Raw genomic sequence first — 16,576 nt, 5'->3', positions numbered from 1 at the left:
GAACAGTAATAGTCTTCTCTTCTCTAGGAAAGACCATCTCTCCTGCCTATAGTTCTTTCCACATTGTTGAGGTCCCACAGGATTTACTCTGTTTAGTTTGGGGTGTTCAGTGTTTCTCTTTATCCAGCTAACATTTAGAAAGTAATGTTTGTGATAGTCTGTGGGTGCATTTTCTGATATTATTTGGAGAGATCTCATAGCAAACTCCCTGATCCTCTCACTCTTACAATCTTTCTCTGTTTTCTTTTCCTCTTCCAAAATGTTCCCTGAGGCTCAGGTGTAGAAGAGTTTTGTAGATGAATCCATTGAGACTGTACTCCATTACTGCACCCTTAGGGTTGCTGTGCTATACTGATCATTGGTGTGGTTTATAAACATCTTAGCTGAATGGGGTTGTTGGTTATCTCCCTCCTTTGGGACTTTTTCTAGCACTCTCCGGTACAATGAAACTAGGCATTGCAGAGTGGACATTCTGGTAAGTTACAGCTCAGCATCCTTGTGTTTGATTTCTGACATGCAGTGTCACCAGCAACAGAGACTTACTTTTAGCCTGTCAAGAGTAACCAAGGGCAACAGTAAAAGTCTCTATGTTTGGGGAGACCTATCCAATAACTGAAAAAGATTCTCATGTATACAATTGAGGTTTTAGTTAAGTGATCTTTGGCTCTTGAAGGGAACAGTTTCAGTCCAATTGAGAAGAGTTTATTAAAGCTATTTATGTATATTTATACACACACATGTATAATAGGTTTTTTAGGTAAATATTTAATGGTATATGAATTTTTTGGACATGCTGTTGTTTTACCTGCCTACTTTCTCTCCTTCCTCTATATTTAAGTCTACCACCATTCCTAAACACATCCTCCTTTTCTCATTTCCTATACTTTTATTTGCCTGTTGTAATTGTATCTCTGAGGTGTACAGCCTCTGTCTGCTAGCCTAGGCCTAGTTATGAAAGCTTCTAGCTCTGTATTATCTTGTCTAGGCCTCAAATGCTTTCAACCTCTGAGACTTACTGATGAATAAGCTCGCCCCTTCCTAGTTCTTTTTGATCTCTGGCTGACTGGTTCAACTCAGCTGCTCTGGCTAAAAATCCTCTTAAAGCTCACTGACTAATCCAGTTTCTCTTAGCACCTCCAAAATTACTCTAATTGACCTCAAACTAACGTTGCCAGTCTTTTTAATCTTCAGGTTTCTTCTCATTGTCTAGTTTAATCTGTCTTCATCTATTTCTAGCTTGTTCTCTCTGCAAACAATCTGTAAAACTGTTCTGATAAAACTGCTCCTTCTTTTCTTCCTCCTTTTGCACTGCTTTCTTAGGTAGTTCCCTTTCTTCTCTCTTCTCCTGAGAGTTAGGAGGATCCTATTCTGTCAAATGTTTCTCTGATCCATCTTGTCTTCCATTCAATAAGACATCACTTTCAAGCATGGTTGTTTCCTTTTACAAAATAACTTTTTCATAATTGTTTGGGATTAAAGGTATATATAAGGTTATATCTATATTCCAGCTAGAGGGATTAGAAGTATATGCTAAAGGTGAGGCACACCATGAGAAGAAACAGGGATTTTTTTTCAGTAAATAACATAATCTTGGCATTAACAGTGTGATCAAGTCTCCTGAAACACTTATATTCCCCTTGTCCATTTTCCACCATATTCTATATTCAATTCCTCTTCTGACTTTAAAGAGCCCTTTTCCCATGCCCTTGATGAGATAGATCACTTATACTCTGTTATTCATTTCTTCAAGACTATTAATGTTTATAAGATTAGTTGTAGAACTCAGAGAAATACCCAAACTCTTTACCCCACCCACTTCAGTACTCTTACTCTACATGGACATTCCAGGTAGAGAGGTGTTTCAGTGACTAAGAGCACTGACTGCTTTTCTTGAGGTCCTGAGTTCAATTCCCACCAACCAAATGGAGGTTTACAACCTTCTGTAATGGGAGCCAGTGCCCTCTTCTGGTGTGTCTGAACACAGCTACAGTGCATTCATATACATAAAATAAATACATAAATTTAAAAAAAATTCCAAAAAGCAAGACCCTAAGTTTGTCTTGTTTTTCCAATTTCTTGAAAAACCTTATGAAACTCTAAAACTCTCTTGTCATTATTAATTTAAAAAAATTGCTTACTAATAACAGTACTGCTATATTTTAATTCCATTCATGTAAATGATTGAATATGACTTTCAGTTGTCGTATGTGTCTTAATTGGTCTTTACAACAAAACTTTAATATGACTCTTAACACATGTTTATTTCTCATTCTATGTTTAAAGAATACAATTTGAGAATACAATTACTGGGGAAAGACATCATATAAAAAATCAAATGTACTCACAATAGTTGGTATAATATAGACCATGTAGCCAGTAGCAAGAATTATCATTCCCTATTGAGGTATAGTATAGACAACATAACATAATATAATGTAGCTTTATGAAGAAGAGTGTCATGTCCCTATCAGCATTTCTCTTCTATCACAAAAAAGGAAACATTTTTTTAAAGTGATGAAGTTTTGCCCTATATCACAAATTTCAAATATGAGTCCAGTACATTTTCATGAATACTGACAGGAGATATAAGAATCCTGAAGACAATGAATCAGTTACTAACAATTGTCAGCATGACCTCTTTACTCACTCCTTTTTCCACTGCATTGAATAGTCCCAGGAGCATGTATAATGAACCAAATGAACTTAGTTACTATATAAACAGTGACATCACAGCCAAAATCTCTGAGCTGATGCAACATGTATCTTTTTTCTTTTTTTCTTTTTGTTCTTTATTTTCGGAGCTGGGGACCGAACCCAGGGCCTTGCGCTTCCTAGGCAAGCGCTCTACCGCTGAGCTAAATCCCCAACCCCAAATCTTTTTATCTTTTATAATGGACTACAGCAAACCTCTTCAACATTTGCTAAGAGAGAGAGAGAGAGAGAGAGAGAGAGAGAGAGAGAGAGAGAGAGAATATTTACAGTATTCAACAGTAAACTTCTCATCTCTAATATTAATACTGCTAGTCTCTCTTGGCAGCACATAATGTGTGAAAATATTTTCCTTTTAGGATAAAGTATTTTTCCTTTTTCTTCTTCTTAGAAAAAACTTATGCCACCAGAATTGAAGATTTGAGTCATATCATCATGCCTTCCGGACAGAGCCAAGACCGATGTCACTGAGAGGTGGTGTGCTTCTGTGGGTAAAACTCTAAACCTCCATGAGTCAGAAAATACTCTGTTTACAATGGACAGCTTAAGTAATACAAAGACATGGTGCCCTGTGCCTAAGACTTCAGTCTCTCTAAGGGACTAATACTTAGGTAGAAACTGTATTCTCAGAAGACAAATAATTCTCTATTGAAAAAAAATACTCTTTCCCCACAAATCATAGTTACAGCAACTGCAATTCCCTTCAGAGTTTTAATGAACATTTATATGTACTTATATTTTCTACAGATTCTCAAAACTTGAAGACATCCTGTGAGAAACAGGCTGTGTTCAGAGAGGTCAACACAACAGGAAGAACTGGATTTGGAGCCTTACCTTATTGATTTGTTTACTTGTTTGTTGTTCTGGATCAGAACTGAATCAGTTACTCTTAAATTATTCAACAGGTGGTAAGAAGTCCATAGAACAGTAAGATATAAGCAATCACTAAAATATTTAATGGCTAAACAATATGTTCCATATCACTACGTCAAGAATAATTTCAAAGAATGGTAAGTATGTATATGCTGAAACTATTAAACTGTAGTTGGTATATATATTTTACTATCGACTAAACAATAGAATTTCTTCCTCTTTTAGTCCAATTCTCACTTAATATAAGGTGTCTTAATGATATTTAGCACTTTGTCCTAATATTTCATTCCCAAGAATGTGTAGGGCTTGAAATTAAGGGAGTGACTGTACTGAGAAATTAATCTTCCCCTATGTGTCTATAATATGGTGTGAGTCTTCTGTGATTATTCTAGGGAAAAGAGATTAGATGCAGCTTAAAGACTGAGAGACCTGCATTACACAATGAACAATCTTATATTTCTTTCAAATTATATTGAATGTGTGATAATACTGAATTGGCAAAGGTTTTCTAATTTGTGCTATCATTTTGTAGTCAGGGCCTCAAATAGAATTGGGGAATAGTGACTTTTTACAAATATCTGCTGTTAAAGTTCTAACTCGTTTGTGTATTGAAAATCTGTTAGATCTGGAACACATGAAAAAAATCAAAACTTATGTAATTTTTTCCAGCACACAGAGGAGTACTGAGGGGTGAAATTCAAAGTCAAAAGTATCCACAGATATCTCTGAAACTTAACACTCTGTGAACACTGTTAACTCGTTTACTTCTACATAGTCAAAGAACTAATCTCCACACTTTTCCTTCATGTTTGTGTTATGTTTTGTTCTCTGATTGACTCAGACATCTTGATCTTTAATTTTATGTTTGTTACAAAATTTCTGTCAGAATTAATATTAATTTTATTCTTTAGTTCTGTATAAATGTTCTGGTTTTATTGACTGGAGTAGGTTAAGATGGTAATAATTATTGGAAAAGTATCTATCTATCATCTATCTACCTACTATATCTTATCTCCCATCATTCTATTATCTTTTGATCTATATCTTATTACATTTCAAATGATATCCCATTTAGTGTGTGTGTGTGTGTGTGTGTGTGTGTATTCTATGACAATTTTTGCCAAGTACACTAAAGATTTCTTGCAATAGACATAGAATATTACAGTGTAAGAAAGCCTATCTGTAGATTGCACTTGATTGGATGGTCTCACATTGAATAGTTAACAAAAAGAGTAAAAAGAAATGAAGATATGACAAGTATTTAATGATTTTCATAGATGTAAATAAACTGTACAGCACATTGATGATCATCATAGAAACAGACCCAGCAGAGGGAAGAAACTTACTATGAAGCATCCCAAGATCCCAAAGCAGTAATTAACTACATTTATGAAAAAAACAGCACTATAACTTACCAAGTACAGGTTTCCACAGCAATAATATCATGAAAAATATTGATGACTGATAATTAAGCACATAAAGTGATTTGCTTCATTTTTTCAGAAAAAATTATTTTATTTATATAAATTTGTTCATATATACTGATAAAACTAATTGATATAATGACTGATAGATATTATATAAAATATATATGAACACAAAATCCTGATCACATTTGTCTCACACTGGCAAAGAGAATATTGCAATTAGGTTAGTCTTTAAAAAATAAAAGCAGGTAAAATTATACATTCTGAGAATGTTTTATCTAGGAATATATATGCACATTCATATTTACATGCAATAACAATTACTGATGAAAGCATGTTAAAGTGGGAGAAAGCAAGAAGTATATCAAAATATTTGGAAAGTAGAAATATTATAATTCCAGTGTAATTTCAAACTAGAAAAGTAAAATAAATTAATCAACAAAATATTAAGAAATTGAGAAGACAAAAAAAGAGGCTTCTAACATAGTGGTATCATTAAAATTTTATGTTCACTTTTTAGCCTAGTAGAAAATAAATGGTTGACTATCACACCTATGCTTTAAATCTACGATGTGTGTGTGTGTGTGTGTGTGTGTGTGTGTGTGTGTGTGTGTGTGTGTTGGCCTAAAAAGCTTCTAGTGCAATAAAAAAATCAAAGTTTCACCATTCAGTTATTAAAAGCTACTCTCACTCTTGGATCATATGAAGTATCAAGAGTTCATTAGCTTCCTAAGCAATGAGGATAAACCTTTGGCATAACCTGATAAAATAAGTCATCAGTCCCTGGGTTTTGGAAATGGTACTGAGCCTTTTAGCAACTTTTCAGTTATCATCCCAGGTCATCATTCCCTCTGTTATCCAAAAACTCCAATCGAGTAAATCTGTAGACCTTTCTAGAAACCACTGCTTTCTTCCCTTAGTTATAGACAGGGATCTAAGGTAGTATTGGTTTTGATTTCTAGTAAAAGGGTCACATATTCTTTCCTTCTAAACATTGCAGATGCTATATCAATAATATACATACTATATACACTTTCAATCTAGAAGACCAGTGAGAAAACTGACATGATACCGAGAATAATATAAATGAAAAAGGCACCTCCTCTACTATGGTTAAAGGAAGAATTTTATTCTGACACCTCTCCAGTAACCAGAGAGCAATCTAGAAGAATGAGACTCCAGAAATATTGACTGCCTTTTTTCCCCTTCTGATGCTGAATGTTTGAAGGTATTAAACTAATATTACTGAATTTTATATTATTAGGAAAATTACTGTTATATTATACATCTATAATAGTAAAACCATTCATACATATTCATGTGTGTGTCTCTGGGGGTTGGGGATATGACTTTCAAACTAGTATTGATATTTTTCTCCTTTTTGAAATTCATAAATAACACATAGAGGAAAAGGAAATTCAGAATACTTAGATATAAAGAAGAAGAAATTCAACAAATGTTCCTAACTGCAAGACCTAGAGATATATGTAATTAATATGTTATCTAAAGGCCTTCTTTATAGAGCACTATTTCTTAATAGTATTTTCATGCACGAAAATATTTAATTGTTCAAGGAGTTATATAGAAATTCTGTGAAACTGTATTTCCTAATAAGTTTGCTTTTTCCAGTTTAATTTGTAAAAGTTAATGCAAAATTATAATTTCAGGTAATAAAGCAGTGAGTGAAGATTTGCACTTATGCTTTACTTCCTGAAGTACTTGTCAGCTTTGAGTTTCAACTAGACCATTTCATAATTTCCATGCAAGTAAATCCTACATGCAGAGTGCAAAACAGTCTGTTTTTTTTTAATTTATTTAATACGTAATAATAATTCTTTGGTTTCCGGGTAAACATCCTCCTCCCCCCTCCCCTTCCTTATGGGTGTTCCCCTCCCAACCATCCCCCCATTGCCGCCCTCCCCCCAACAGTCTAGTTCACTGGGGGTTCAGTCTTAGCAGGACCCAGGGCTTCCCCTTCCACTGGTGCTCTTACTAGGATATTCATTGCTACCTATGAGGTCAGAGTCCAGGGTCAGTCCATGTACAGTCTTTAGGTAGTGGCTTAGTCCCTGGAAGCTCTGGTTGCTTGGCATTGTTGTACATATGGGGTCTCGAGCCCCTTCAAGCTCTTCCAGTTCTTTCTCTGATTCCTTCAACGGGGGTCCTATTCTCAGTTCAGTGGTTTGCTGCTGGCATTCGCCTCTGTATTTGCTGTATTCTGGCTGTGTCTCTCAGGAGAGATCTACATCCGGCTCCTGTCGGTCTGTACTTCTTTGCTTCATCCATCTTGTCTAATTGGATGGCTGTATATGCATGGGCCACATGTGGGGCAGGCTCTGAATGGGTGTTCCTTCAGTCTCAAAACAGTCTCTTTTGAAGGAAGATGATATATTGCATTGTTATATTTTAATATAAACTTGGATTGTTTCTTGCAGAATCAAGATCACTCAGAAATTATTCATCAGAAGGGGCTAATCATAAAACTCTCTACATGTACTGAATGGCCAAAGGCAACCATTCATCAGTGACAGAGTTCATCCTCCTGGGGCTTACAGAAGATCCTGAACTTCAGATCATTCTCTTTGTAATTCTTCTAATCATCTACTTGTTTAGTGTCATGAGTAACCTAGGATTGGTTGTGTTAATATAAATCAGCCCACAGCTTCAGTCCCCAATGTATTTTTTCCTCAGCCATCTGGCTTTTGTTGATTTTTGTTATACCTCCTGTGTCACACCAAATGCTCTGGTAAATTTTTTGCGTGAGATTAAAAGCATATCATTTTATGGATGTGCAGCTCAAGTATGTTTCTTCACCACATTTTCTGTGTGTGAAGTCTTCCTGCTGTCTGTAATGGCCTATGATAGGTATGTGGCCATCTGCAACCCTTTGCTCTATGTAATTCTCATGCCAAGGAGACTCTGCATTCAAATAGCCATTACCACGTACATTTACGCATTTGTCACAGCACTTATTCAGACAGTGACCACATTCATTTTATCTTTTTGTAACTCCAACCTAGTGAACCAGTTCTTCTGTGAAGACATTCCTCTTATGGCTTTAGCTTGCTCCAACACTCAAGTCAAGGAGCTAATGCTGCTGAGCATGGCTGGGTTCAATGTGTGCTGCTCTCTCCTCATTGTTCTCATCTCCTATTTGTTCATCGTGTCTGCAATTCTGAAGAAACATTCCGGTGAAGGGAGGCAGAAAGTCTTCTCCACCTGTGCCTCTCACTTGTCTTCTATTGCCATATACTATGGGACAATCATTTTTATGTACTTGCAACCAGAATCGAGCCATTCCCTAAATACAGACAAATTTGCTGCTGTTTTTTATGTTGTGGTGATCCCCATGCTAAACCCATTAATTTATAGCTTAAGGAATAAGGAGGTTAAAAATGCTTTGAAGAAAAGTATAGATAAGATTCCTATAAATATTAGTAAGTGATCCAAATTACAAGTGAAAGAACTGGAGCTATAAAAAATAAACTCTTGTGTCTAAATTTGTCTTTGATCAAAGCAATAATATCCACTGGAAGAAAATAGAGATAAGCATTTTTCCCTTGGGCTTAGTTTCTCAGCACTATATATATATATATATATATATATATATATATATATATATATATATATATATAGTTATGTGTGTGTGTATATGTGTGTGTGTGTATTGATTACTTTAAAATACTGTAATGTATAGTGACAAATTCTGTGTTTGATTGCAACCTTTAGAGAGTTTCATTTATTATATATTGTATTAACATCATTCCCATCACTCTTTCTCCATGTTGCAGTTCTTCCCCTTGTGTAGCACACTAGAGTTTATATTCTGGCTTAAAACAATTTCAAACTTATAATTATTACAATGATGGAAATTTGATCTAATGGTGCTTTCAAAATTATTTTAGATTTAGAACTTAAGTGTGCATCAAAGGAATGAGCCATGGAATAAATGATGCAAGAAAGAGATAAGAAAATAGGGTTAAACCATGTCTACATGTCTTTACCTTTAAATTCAGTCAACAATTGACTGTCTGACTCTGTTAGTAATCTGGTGTTTTAAAAAAAGATAAAACTTTTATGTTATTTTTACCTGTCATTTTTGTAAATCATAATAACTAAAAAACAGTCAACTTGTTACACAGTTAGTTTCCAATAAATTTTACTTTATTCATCTCAAAACAGTAGCATTACACCATAGATTTATTTCTGTTTATTTATATGACAGTAGGTAAAGCATGGGACTATAAAGTGACTTGCAAACTCATTCTGCATTTATGTCCTAATTAAATGAGTGTCAAAATAATTGATTTAATAATGTAAAACTATCAAGCATAAAGATAAATAATTTATTTTATAACCAACATTTAAAATATAAGTACCAGAACTTTAGTACTTTTCAATGAAGAAGTATTTCACAGCTGAAAAAGGGTAGTTATATTCAAATTTGATCAACTCTATCTTTCATAATGCAAAATGAGGAAAAGCAATATATTTTATGAAGATGAAATTTAAAATTACTACAAGTTTGAGGTTGTATTGCCAATGGAATTTTTTGTTCAAACTTTAGAAATGGTAAAAACTAAACTCTACTGAATGCTTAATATGTCTTTGATCAGTAGAAATAGATTTATTTTATTTACTCCACTGCTTGTGCAACAGTGTTATAACACAAACTGAAAAGTTCAACATAAAAATTAAGAGATCAGCAAAGACACTTTGTACATGCTACTGTGCCCCAAAATACATTCATGGTAATCAATCATTTTGAATTTTATCATATAACTTGATATCACACTAAATTTGTTAATTTCCACACAGTGAATTAGTTTGAGAACTATAGAATACAATTGAGTGGTTTATCGATGTCCTCCAAAGAATTAATAACAGTTTTTTAGGTGTTCAAAATGTTAAAATTTTTGCAATGCAGAGAATACCAGATCATTGAATTTAAAATGGCTGCTGATGATATTATAACATGAAGTTCACAAGCATTCATGTATATACACACACACACCAAAATTAAAATGTTGCAAATAAATATTTCCCAAGATCTTCTCTAACGTCCTTCCCATTATTGTAATGATGAATTAAGTCACCTTAGATACTCTCCCAGCTTTTCAGGAGACAGCCAGAACCTCCCCCCCCCATTACTTCAATCAAGTTCAGTCAAATTCCAAATGGATATATTCCCCAAAGAACGTATTGACTCTGATACACTTTTTTTTCTGTAAAATAATGTGTTTTATATATTTTATAATCTGTAAGGAAACTCTGTCTTTCAGATCATGTACAGTTCAGCTTTTACCTAGAAATACAGAAATCAAAAGGTAACAAAAATTATATTTCTCCCCTGAAATTTTTTCAGTGTCAAAAGTGTTTCTTCACTTCTATTTTTCTTTTTTTCCCTTAGTGACATAAAGCTTTAACTAGCGTAATTACTTACATATATCCAGGAATGTTAGTTAAATAAAATAGACAGTTCATGTACACCTAAAGTTATTGAAAGAAAATTGAGGACTTTTTTTTAAAGTTAGAATTAATATTAATTTTTTTCTTTAACACTTTTTTATTGGATTTTTTATTTGCATTTCAAATGTTATCCCCTTTCCCAGTTTCCCAACCATAAACCTCCTATCCCATACCCCTTCCCCCTTCTTCTATAAAGGTGTTTCCACACCCATCCACCCACCGCTTTCCACCTCCCTGCCCGGGGTGCGGGGGTGTTCAGCCTTGGCAGGACCAAGGGCTTCTCCTCCAATTGGTGCCCAACAAGGCCGTCTTCTGCTTCTATTTTTTTAAGAAAAGTATTCCAAATATATAGATTTGTTTTGCCTGTCCCTGTGTCTATGCACCACAAGTGTCTGTGCATGCAGAGTCCTGAAGCATTTTGTGTAACCTGGGACTGGAATTACAAATGCTGGGGTCAACCTATGGATATCGGAAATCTAACTAGTGCTCTTGTCCCTGAGCCATTGCTTCTGCTCCATCTTCTACTTTTTTTAAAATGTTTTTCTCTGCCTAACAGCAAGAGCAATAACAAATATGAAAAATTGAAATAGACATAACATAATAGTAAACATTAAGAAGAAAATGGAATAACACAGAGGACAGTAAACTTATGTAAAGTACTAGTCTACAGGATTAAAGTATAGAGAATTAGTTGTTCCTTGCAGAAGTATCTCTAATCATGGTGCACAGAATCATCAATCTTGAGATCAAGGAAAAGCTAGTGACATAATATCCTTCATGGGTGAAATTGTTATTATTCATCAATCTGCTCAGTCACTCCAAAGCTACTTGCCTCATTATCATGTCACATGTCTCTAAATCTGTTAGATTTGATTTTCCTGGTGGAACATTCTAGATCACTTGACATCTTTCCTGTCTTTATAAGTGTTATCTTTGCCCAAGATGTCAATTAATGGACATCTGTGAGTTTGCTAATATTTTGACATACTACAGTGTATCTTCTTATATTTGGTTGGAAAATTCCTGTCCACATTATGTGGTAGAATAATGTGTAACTGGGTTGGTTATCTGACCAACAAAGTAATCTTTGTTATTGAATTCACTTGCAAAAGAAATATAAGGTATCCATGTGACAGTCATGGCGTGCAATAAGAATATTTTTGTGTCCCCAGAAAAAAATCTCTTTTTTGTGAACTAGATGCCTTGAAGCATTTGGTGCTGCCGAGGCAGAAAGCATGGGCTCCTTCAGTGAGTCATTAATGTGAGGAAGAGAGACATCATCCTTATTTCTTTCCTTATTCAACTACCTTTTATTCTAGCCAGGAGTAGTTAGCACAGTTTTGGTGTAACCTTCTGCATGACAACTTATATAAGTCATTCACAGTTATCTGACTATTCTTCGAATATCCATTGCCATGAAAATCATTCCTTTTCTTTTAGCAACAGTATGGAGAAAATGGCAAAAATAATGCACCTCATTGGTCTTCATCTATGGATGCTCATGAATCTAATAAAAGCACCAATCCTAGCCAGGAATGAGTTTGTTTTCATAAAGACAGACTACATCTGTAAGTATGAAACAGATTTCATGACTATGCTCCTCACTATAGGCACATGTATCATTCATTAAGTAATGATATCACATAAACACTTCGGGAATTGACTTTGTGATTACAACACATTCGGAGGTTCATAGCTGTTTGGATTTGCTTAGGAGTTTGAATACCTTCTCCGTTGCTCATATTCAACTAGCATTTTTTTCATATTACTCGGTGAAAATGTTTATATTGGCACAGAAATAATTTAAAGGTAGTTAAAAGTAGTCTAAAATGATGCAGAAGTTTTTGTCGTTGTTGTTTGTTTGTTTGTTTTTACTTATCATGTGTCTGTTTGGACCAGGCTTGAGAGCTTTCTCTCTCTCAATGTCCATAAACTAGTCAATATGATGCTATTGAACAATATAGTATAGTATGACTCAGCTACTGACAAAAATCAGACAAGTAAACAGGAAGTTGAAATGCAAAACTTTTTTTTATATTTTAAGACAAGATCTCAGACTTCTCAGATGGTTTCTGACAAACTATATAACAGGAGACAACTTTACATTTAAGTTCCTTCACTACCTCCAGAATGCCAGGATTAAATATGTGTACCACCACTCTGCTATTTATTTCTGCTTGCAATTTATGCATGGTTGATAAATATTGTAGCAACATCTCCAACAATATTAGCACTCTTTTAATCCTCCCTTTGTGTCACTTGTTACCAAGACATTGGTTAAAAGTAGGTGCATGGATCATGTCAGATGATGTTAAAAGTTAGGAAAAATAAAATAGTGATATGATGGCACTTTTAGTCCAATATTAACTCAACCAACCCACTGTAGTTGTTTAGAACACCATTTTTAAAATGGAACACATAGTTTCCTTATCATGATATGCTTATATTAAAAATGTGCACTTTCTAATAAACTAAAAGGTCTGTGTTGTCCTTAAGTTAATTACTAAGAGCAATGTGTGATATCTAGACTAGTAGTGATTTCATAATTGACTATAATGTTGCAGAAGTCAAAATATGGTTTACCTATATGGAAAAAGGGTTAAGAGCAGTTGCTGCTATTGCAGAAAACTTGATTCCCATATGGTAGCTCAAAACTGTCTGTAACCCTAGTTCCAGGAGATCCAAAGTCCCTTTTAACCTCTATAGACACTTGGTGCTTAAACATGTATGTAGACAAAACAACCATTTCAATAATATAAAATAAATCTCAAAGATAGTCAGCTTAATAAAGAAATTGTGAAAGTATATTAATGATTTGGGGAAGGAAACTAATTTGAAGCAAGGCATGGTTATAGACTCCTCTAATGCCAGCTCTTGGGAGGCTAAAGGAGGACCCAGTCTGGGCTACATAGTAAATCCCTGTTTAAAAATGTAAGTAAGTAAATAAAATGAAGCATTACAGTTGAAATGATTAAAATTAATTTAGTTACATATTCTCAGAGGCTCATCTAATTTGCATAGGAAATATATGCAAAGACAACTGTCAAATTTCCCAAGTGTAACAACACATATTCAAACTCTTTATCAGCCCTAAACTCTAGGCAAACTCTGTTTTGTTTTGCTCTTTTATTTTTATTCTCCACATAATTAAGTAGTACTTAGTATCCTTTCTCGTTGTAGTGCTTGTCATTCAAGTATTTATTGTTGCCTATTAAGTAAATTGCATCCCAAAAGATCAACCGTAGCATAATTGCTTCAGTTGCAAACTGTCATTATATTTTTAGTTCAGAATTATTGAAATGATGCAATTGAGGGAAAATATTCTAGAGGGAGCAAGAGAACAAACAAAATATAGTCAAATACAAATGCTATGCTAAGTGATGCTGGCTTTACACAGTAGCTTCAAGGTACAAGTTCCTGTAACCTGTGAACACACATATCTTTGTTGGACTGGGCTTGCTGTGGAATATGTCAAAGAATTAAGTGATGGGGATGAAAAACAAGTAACTGAAGTAATAATGAGATTTAGAGAAATGGAAACATTTTATCTATTGTTCAATAATACTAAGACTGTAGTTCATACTAATATTGGGGTTTGACTGGTATATATTGAGATAAGTATAGTGTAATTACTGTAACTAATCTAAAAAAATTATCAATAAAAACTTCAAGAATGTTAATAAAATTTAGCTTTAGTCCAAGCTAAGTCTTGCATTTTAGAAAGCATACTCCAAGTAGCATATCCACAAAGAAAGGCAAACTGGAAGCAAATATAATAGTGATCATCTTAAATTTTGATTTGTGGCCTAAATAAAGACAATGTGGTAGGTTTTAGAAAGAGATTTATTTCTTGGAGGAATATAAATAACTATGTGAAACATATCAGAAACTTTGCCATGAGGGAGACTGTATAGATGGTGACATCATTCATTGCATTAGGAAAGAAATATTTCAATGTAAGTAAATAAAGAGGGTAGCTTTAATTGATGAACCCTCTTCTATGTTACATTTCCTTGCTTACAAAATATCTTATTGAAGCAAATTAGTGATCATTAGATAGGTGTGTCCACAGTTCAGAGAAACCTTGGCTTAAAGATGTAGACATTTGTTTCATAATATATGAAAAATAGCTGTCCCAAAGGCTTAGCTGACAACAGCCAATGATGTACTTGAGTAATGTGATTGATAAAAGAATATTGAACTAAGGGTACTGATTTGAATATAGGCAAAGGAAGTCAAGCTATGACAGAATGGAAAGGTGAAAAGAAGTTGAGAAAAACATGGACTCTGGCAACTTTACATTAAAAAATATAATGTCTTCGCTTGTGAACGGTGATGGTGACTGCCTCATGATTTATGTAAGTCAAATATCAAACACCATCAAATCTGGGAGGAAGGAGAATGGTTACAAACTTAAAGTAAATCTATTTCAAGAGAGACAAAGATGGAAAGTGAGTAGGTTGACAAATGAAGATTAAAGGTGAACTGAGCACCAGGAAGTTTGCCAGCATGTCTGTTGCTCAAGGGACACAGATAAGAACAGAGGATTATGGGCAAAGACATTCATAGATACCAGAGATTATGTGAGGTCTTTTTACATACCTTGTTCTAGGCTAGTATGTATTGAAAAAATAACATAGGAATAGATTATGAAACACAGAGAAATAAAAAACAAAACATAACTTTAGATATTAAAAATATAACACTTATCATTTCCCCTACTCTATTCATGGGTACTTAAAATAAAAGGAAAAAACTGATATGGCAGTGGATAGATTTGTGGAACTCATGACTGAGAGCTGTAAAATGGCAGAAATACTAACTTCTAACATGTTTAACCATATAATATTGATTTCTTTAAAAAGCAAAGCAATATATTTTATGACTTCCTTCTTATATTGAATTTTACAAATAATACATCTGAACTGAAAGAAGACTTGTTGTGGGTTTTTGTTTGTTTTGTTTTGTTTTGATTTAATTTGTTGTTTTCTTAAAAGGAAAGTCTGATAAATCAAAACCATCTCACTATGTTCTTCATAGATGATAAGTATCCAAATTTTACTAATGATGTGGCATATAGTATAGTCTTTAAGTCAACTTTAAAAACTCATTAGAAAAGATGGTTAAAATTTTATGAACTTAAAATAATTTTCTGTAAATTTTCCAGTAAGCAATAAAATTGTTTGTTCTTCCAAATAGTTCTCAACATCTCTATCCACTCTACCTCTCTCTCCTCTCCCTTTTCTCCCTCTCCCTCCTTCTCCTTCCCCTCTCCTTTTCCCTTCTCCTCTGCTCTCCCTCTCTCTATAGGTATGGGTGATAGGTTTAGGATGGAAGTCCAGAAAACTCACTTCAGAGACGAATGTTTAAAAAATAAGCTTTATTTTCTGTATATGTGGGGAGACAGTCAGTTCAGGGTCTGAACTTTGTCCCCAAATGTGTGCAACACAAAGCAAGAGAGAGTGGGATGCACTGACCAATCGTATTTTGACCCAAAGAATTGAGCAAAGAAGTTAACATCCTAGTCATATGGTTTTAGGGTCCTTAATTTTGCTTTCATAGCCAGATCCTATCCTGGACTCTGGCCCAGGATTTAGTAATGATAAGGATAAAAGGGGTACACATCTGCATGTAGTCTATTAAGTCAAAAGAAACAACATATCAATGACTTGTGTGACTTAGTTTAGATAACAGGATAAGAGCCTCTTCCCCTTTTGAAACCTTTACTTGTTAATAGAAAACATGAAACATCTGAAGAAGCAGGACAGGAGTTGTATTCCCAGGCCTAAGAGCATGAAGTCTGATTGATGCTGTCAGGAAGGTAGATATTAGGTAGATATTGTTCCTGAGATAGTCAGGGAACTGTCTCCTAACATGGGTTTGACTGTTCAACTAACAAAGTTTAAAAAAAAAAAAACCTCTACATTTTTACAAATCCCACAGGGTCTCATATGACATGTGCCATTTTGAAAGCTGAAGCCATGTGAAGGGCTACTTATGAATTTCTGACGCAAAATCAATGAGTGAGAATCAGCTTCTGACTTTAGGTCAACATGGTATGCTTTGAAGACTTTTAGTACATGTAACACCAAACTACA

General features: G+C 34.3%; 1 protein-coding gene across 1 annotated transcript; it reads left to right on the top strand.

Moving 5' to 3' along the window:
• Positions 1 to 7,509: 7,509 nt before the first annotated feature.
• Positions 7,510 to 8,454, top strand: Or5al7 (olfactory receptor family 5 subfamily AL member 7). Its single transcript, NM_001000684.1, is given in 1 exon segment — positions 7,510 to 8,454. A coding segment is annotated over 1 exon segment (945 nt).
• Positions 8,455 to 16,576: the final 8,122 nt, after the last annotated feature.

The sequence above is a fragment of the Rattus norvegicus genome, chromosome 3, assembly GCF_021556685.1.
Source record: "Rattus norvegicus strain SHRSP/BbbUtx chromosome 3, alternate assembly SHRSP_T2T, whole genome shotgun sequence".
Lineage (NCBI taxonomy): Eukaryota > Metazoa > Chordata > Mammalia > Rodentia > Muridae > Rattus > Rattus norvegicus.
This window is presented reverse-complemented; position numbering and strand designations above follow the sequence as displayed.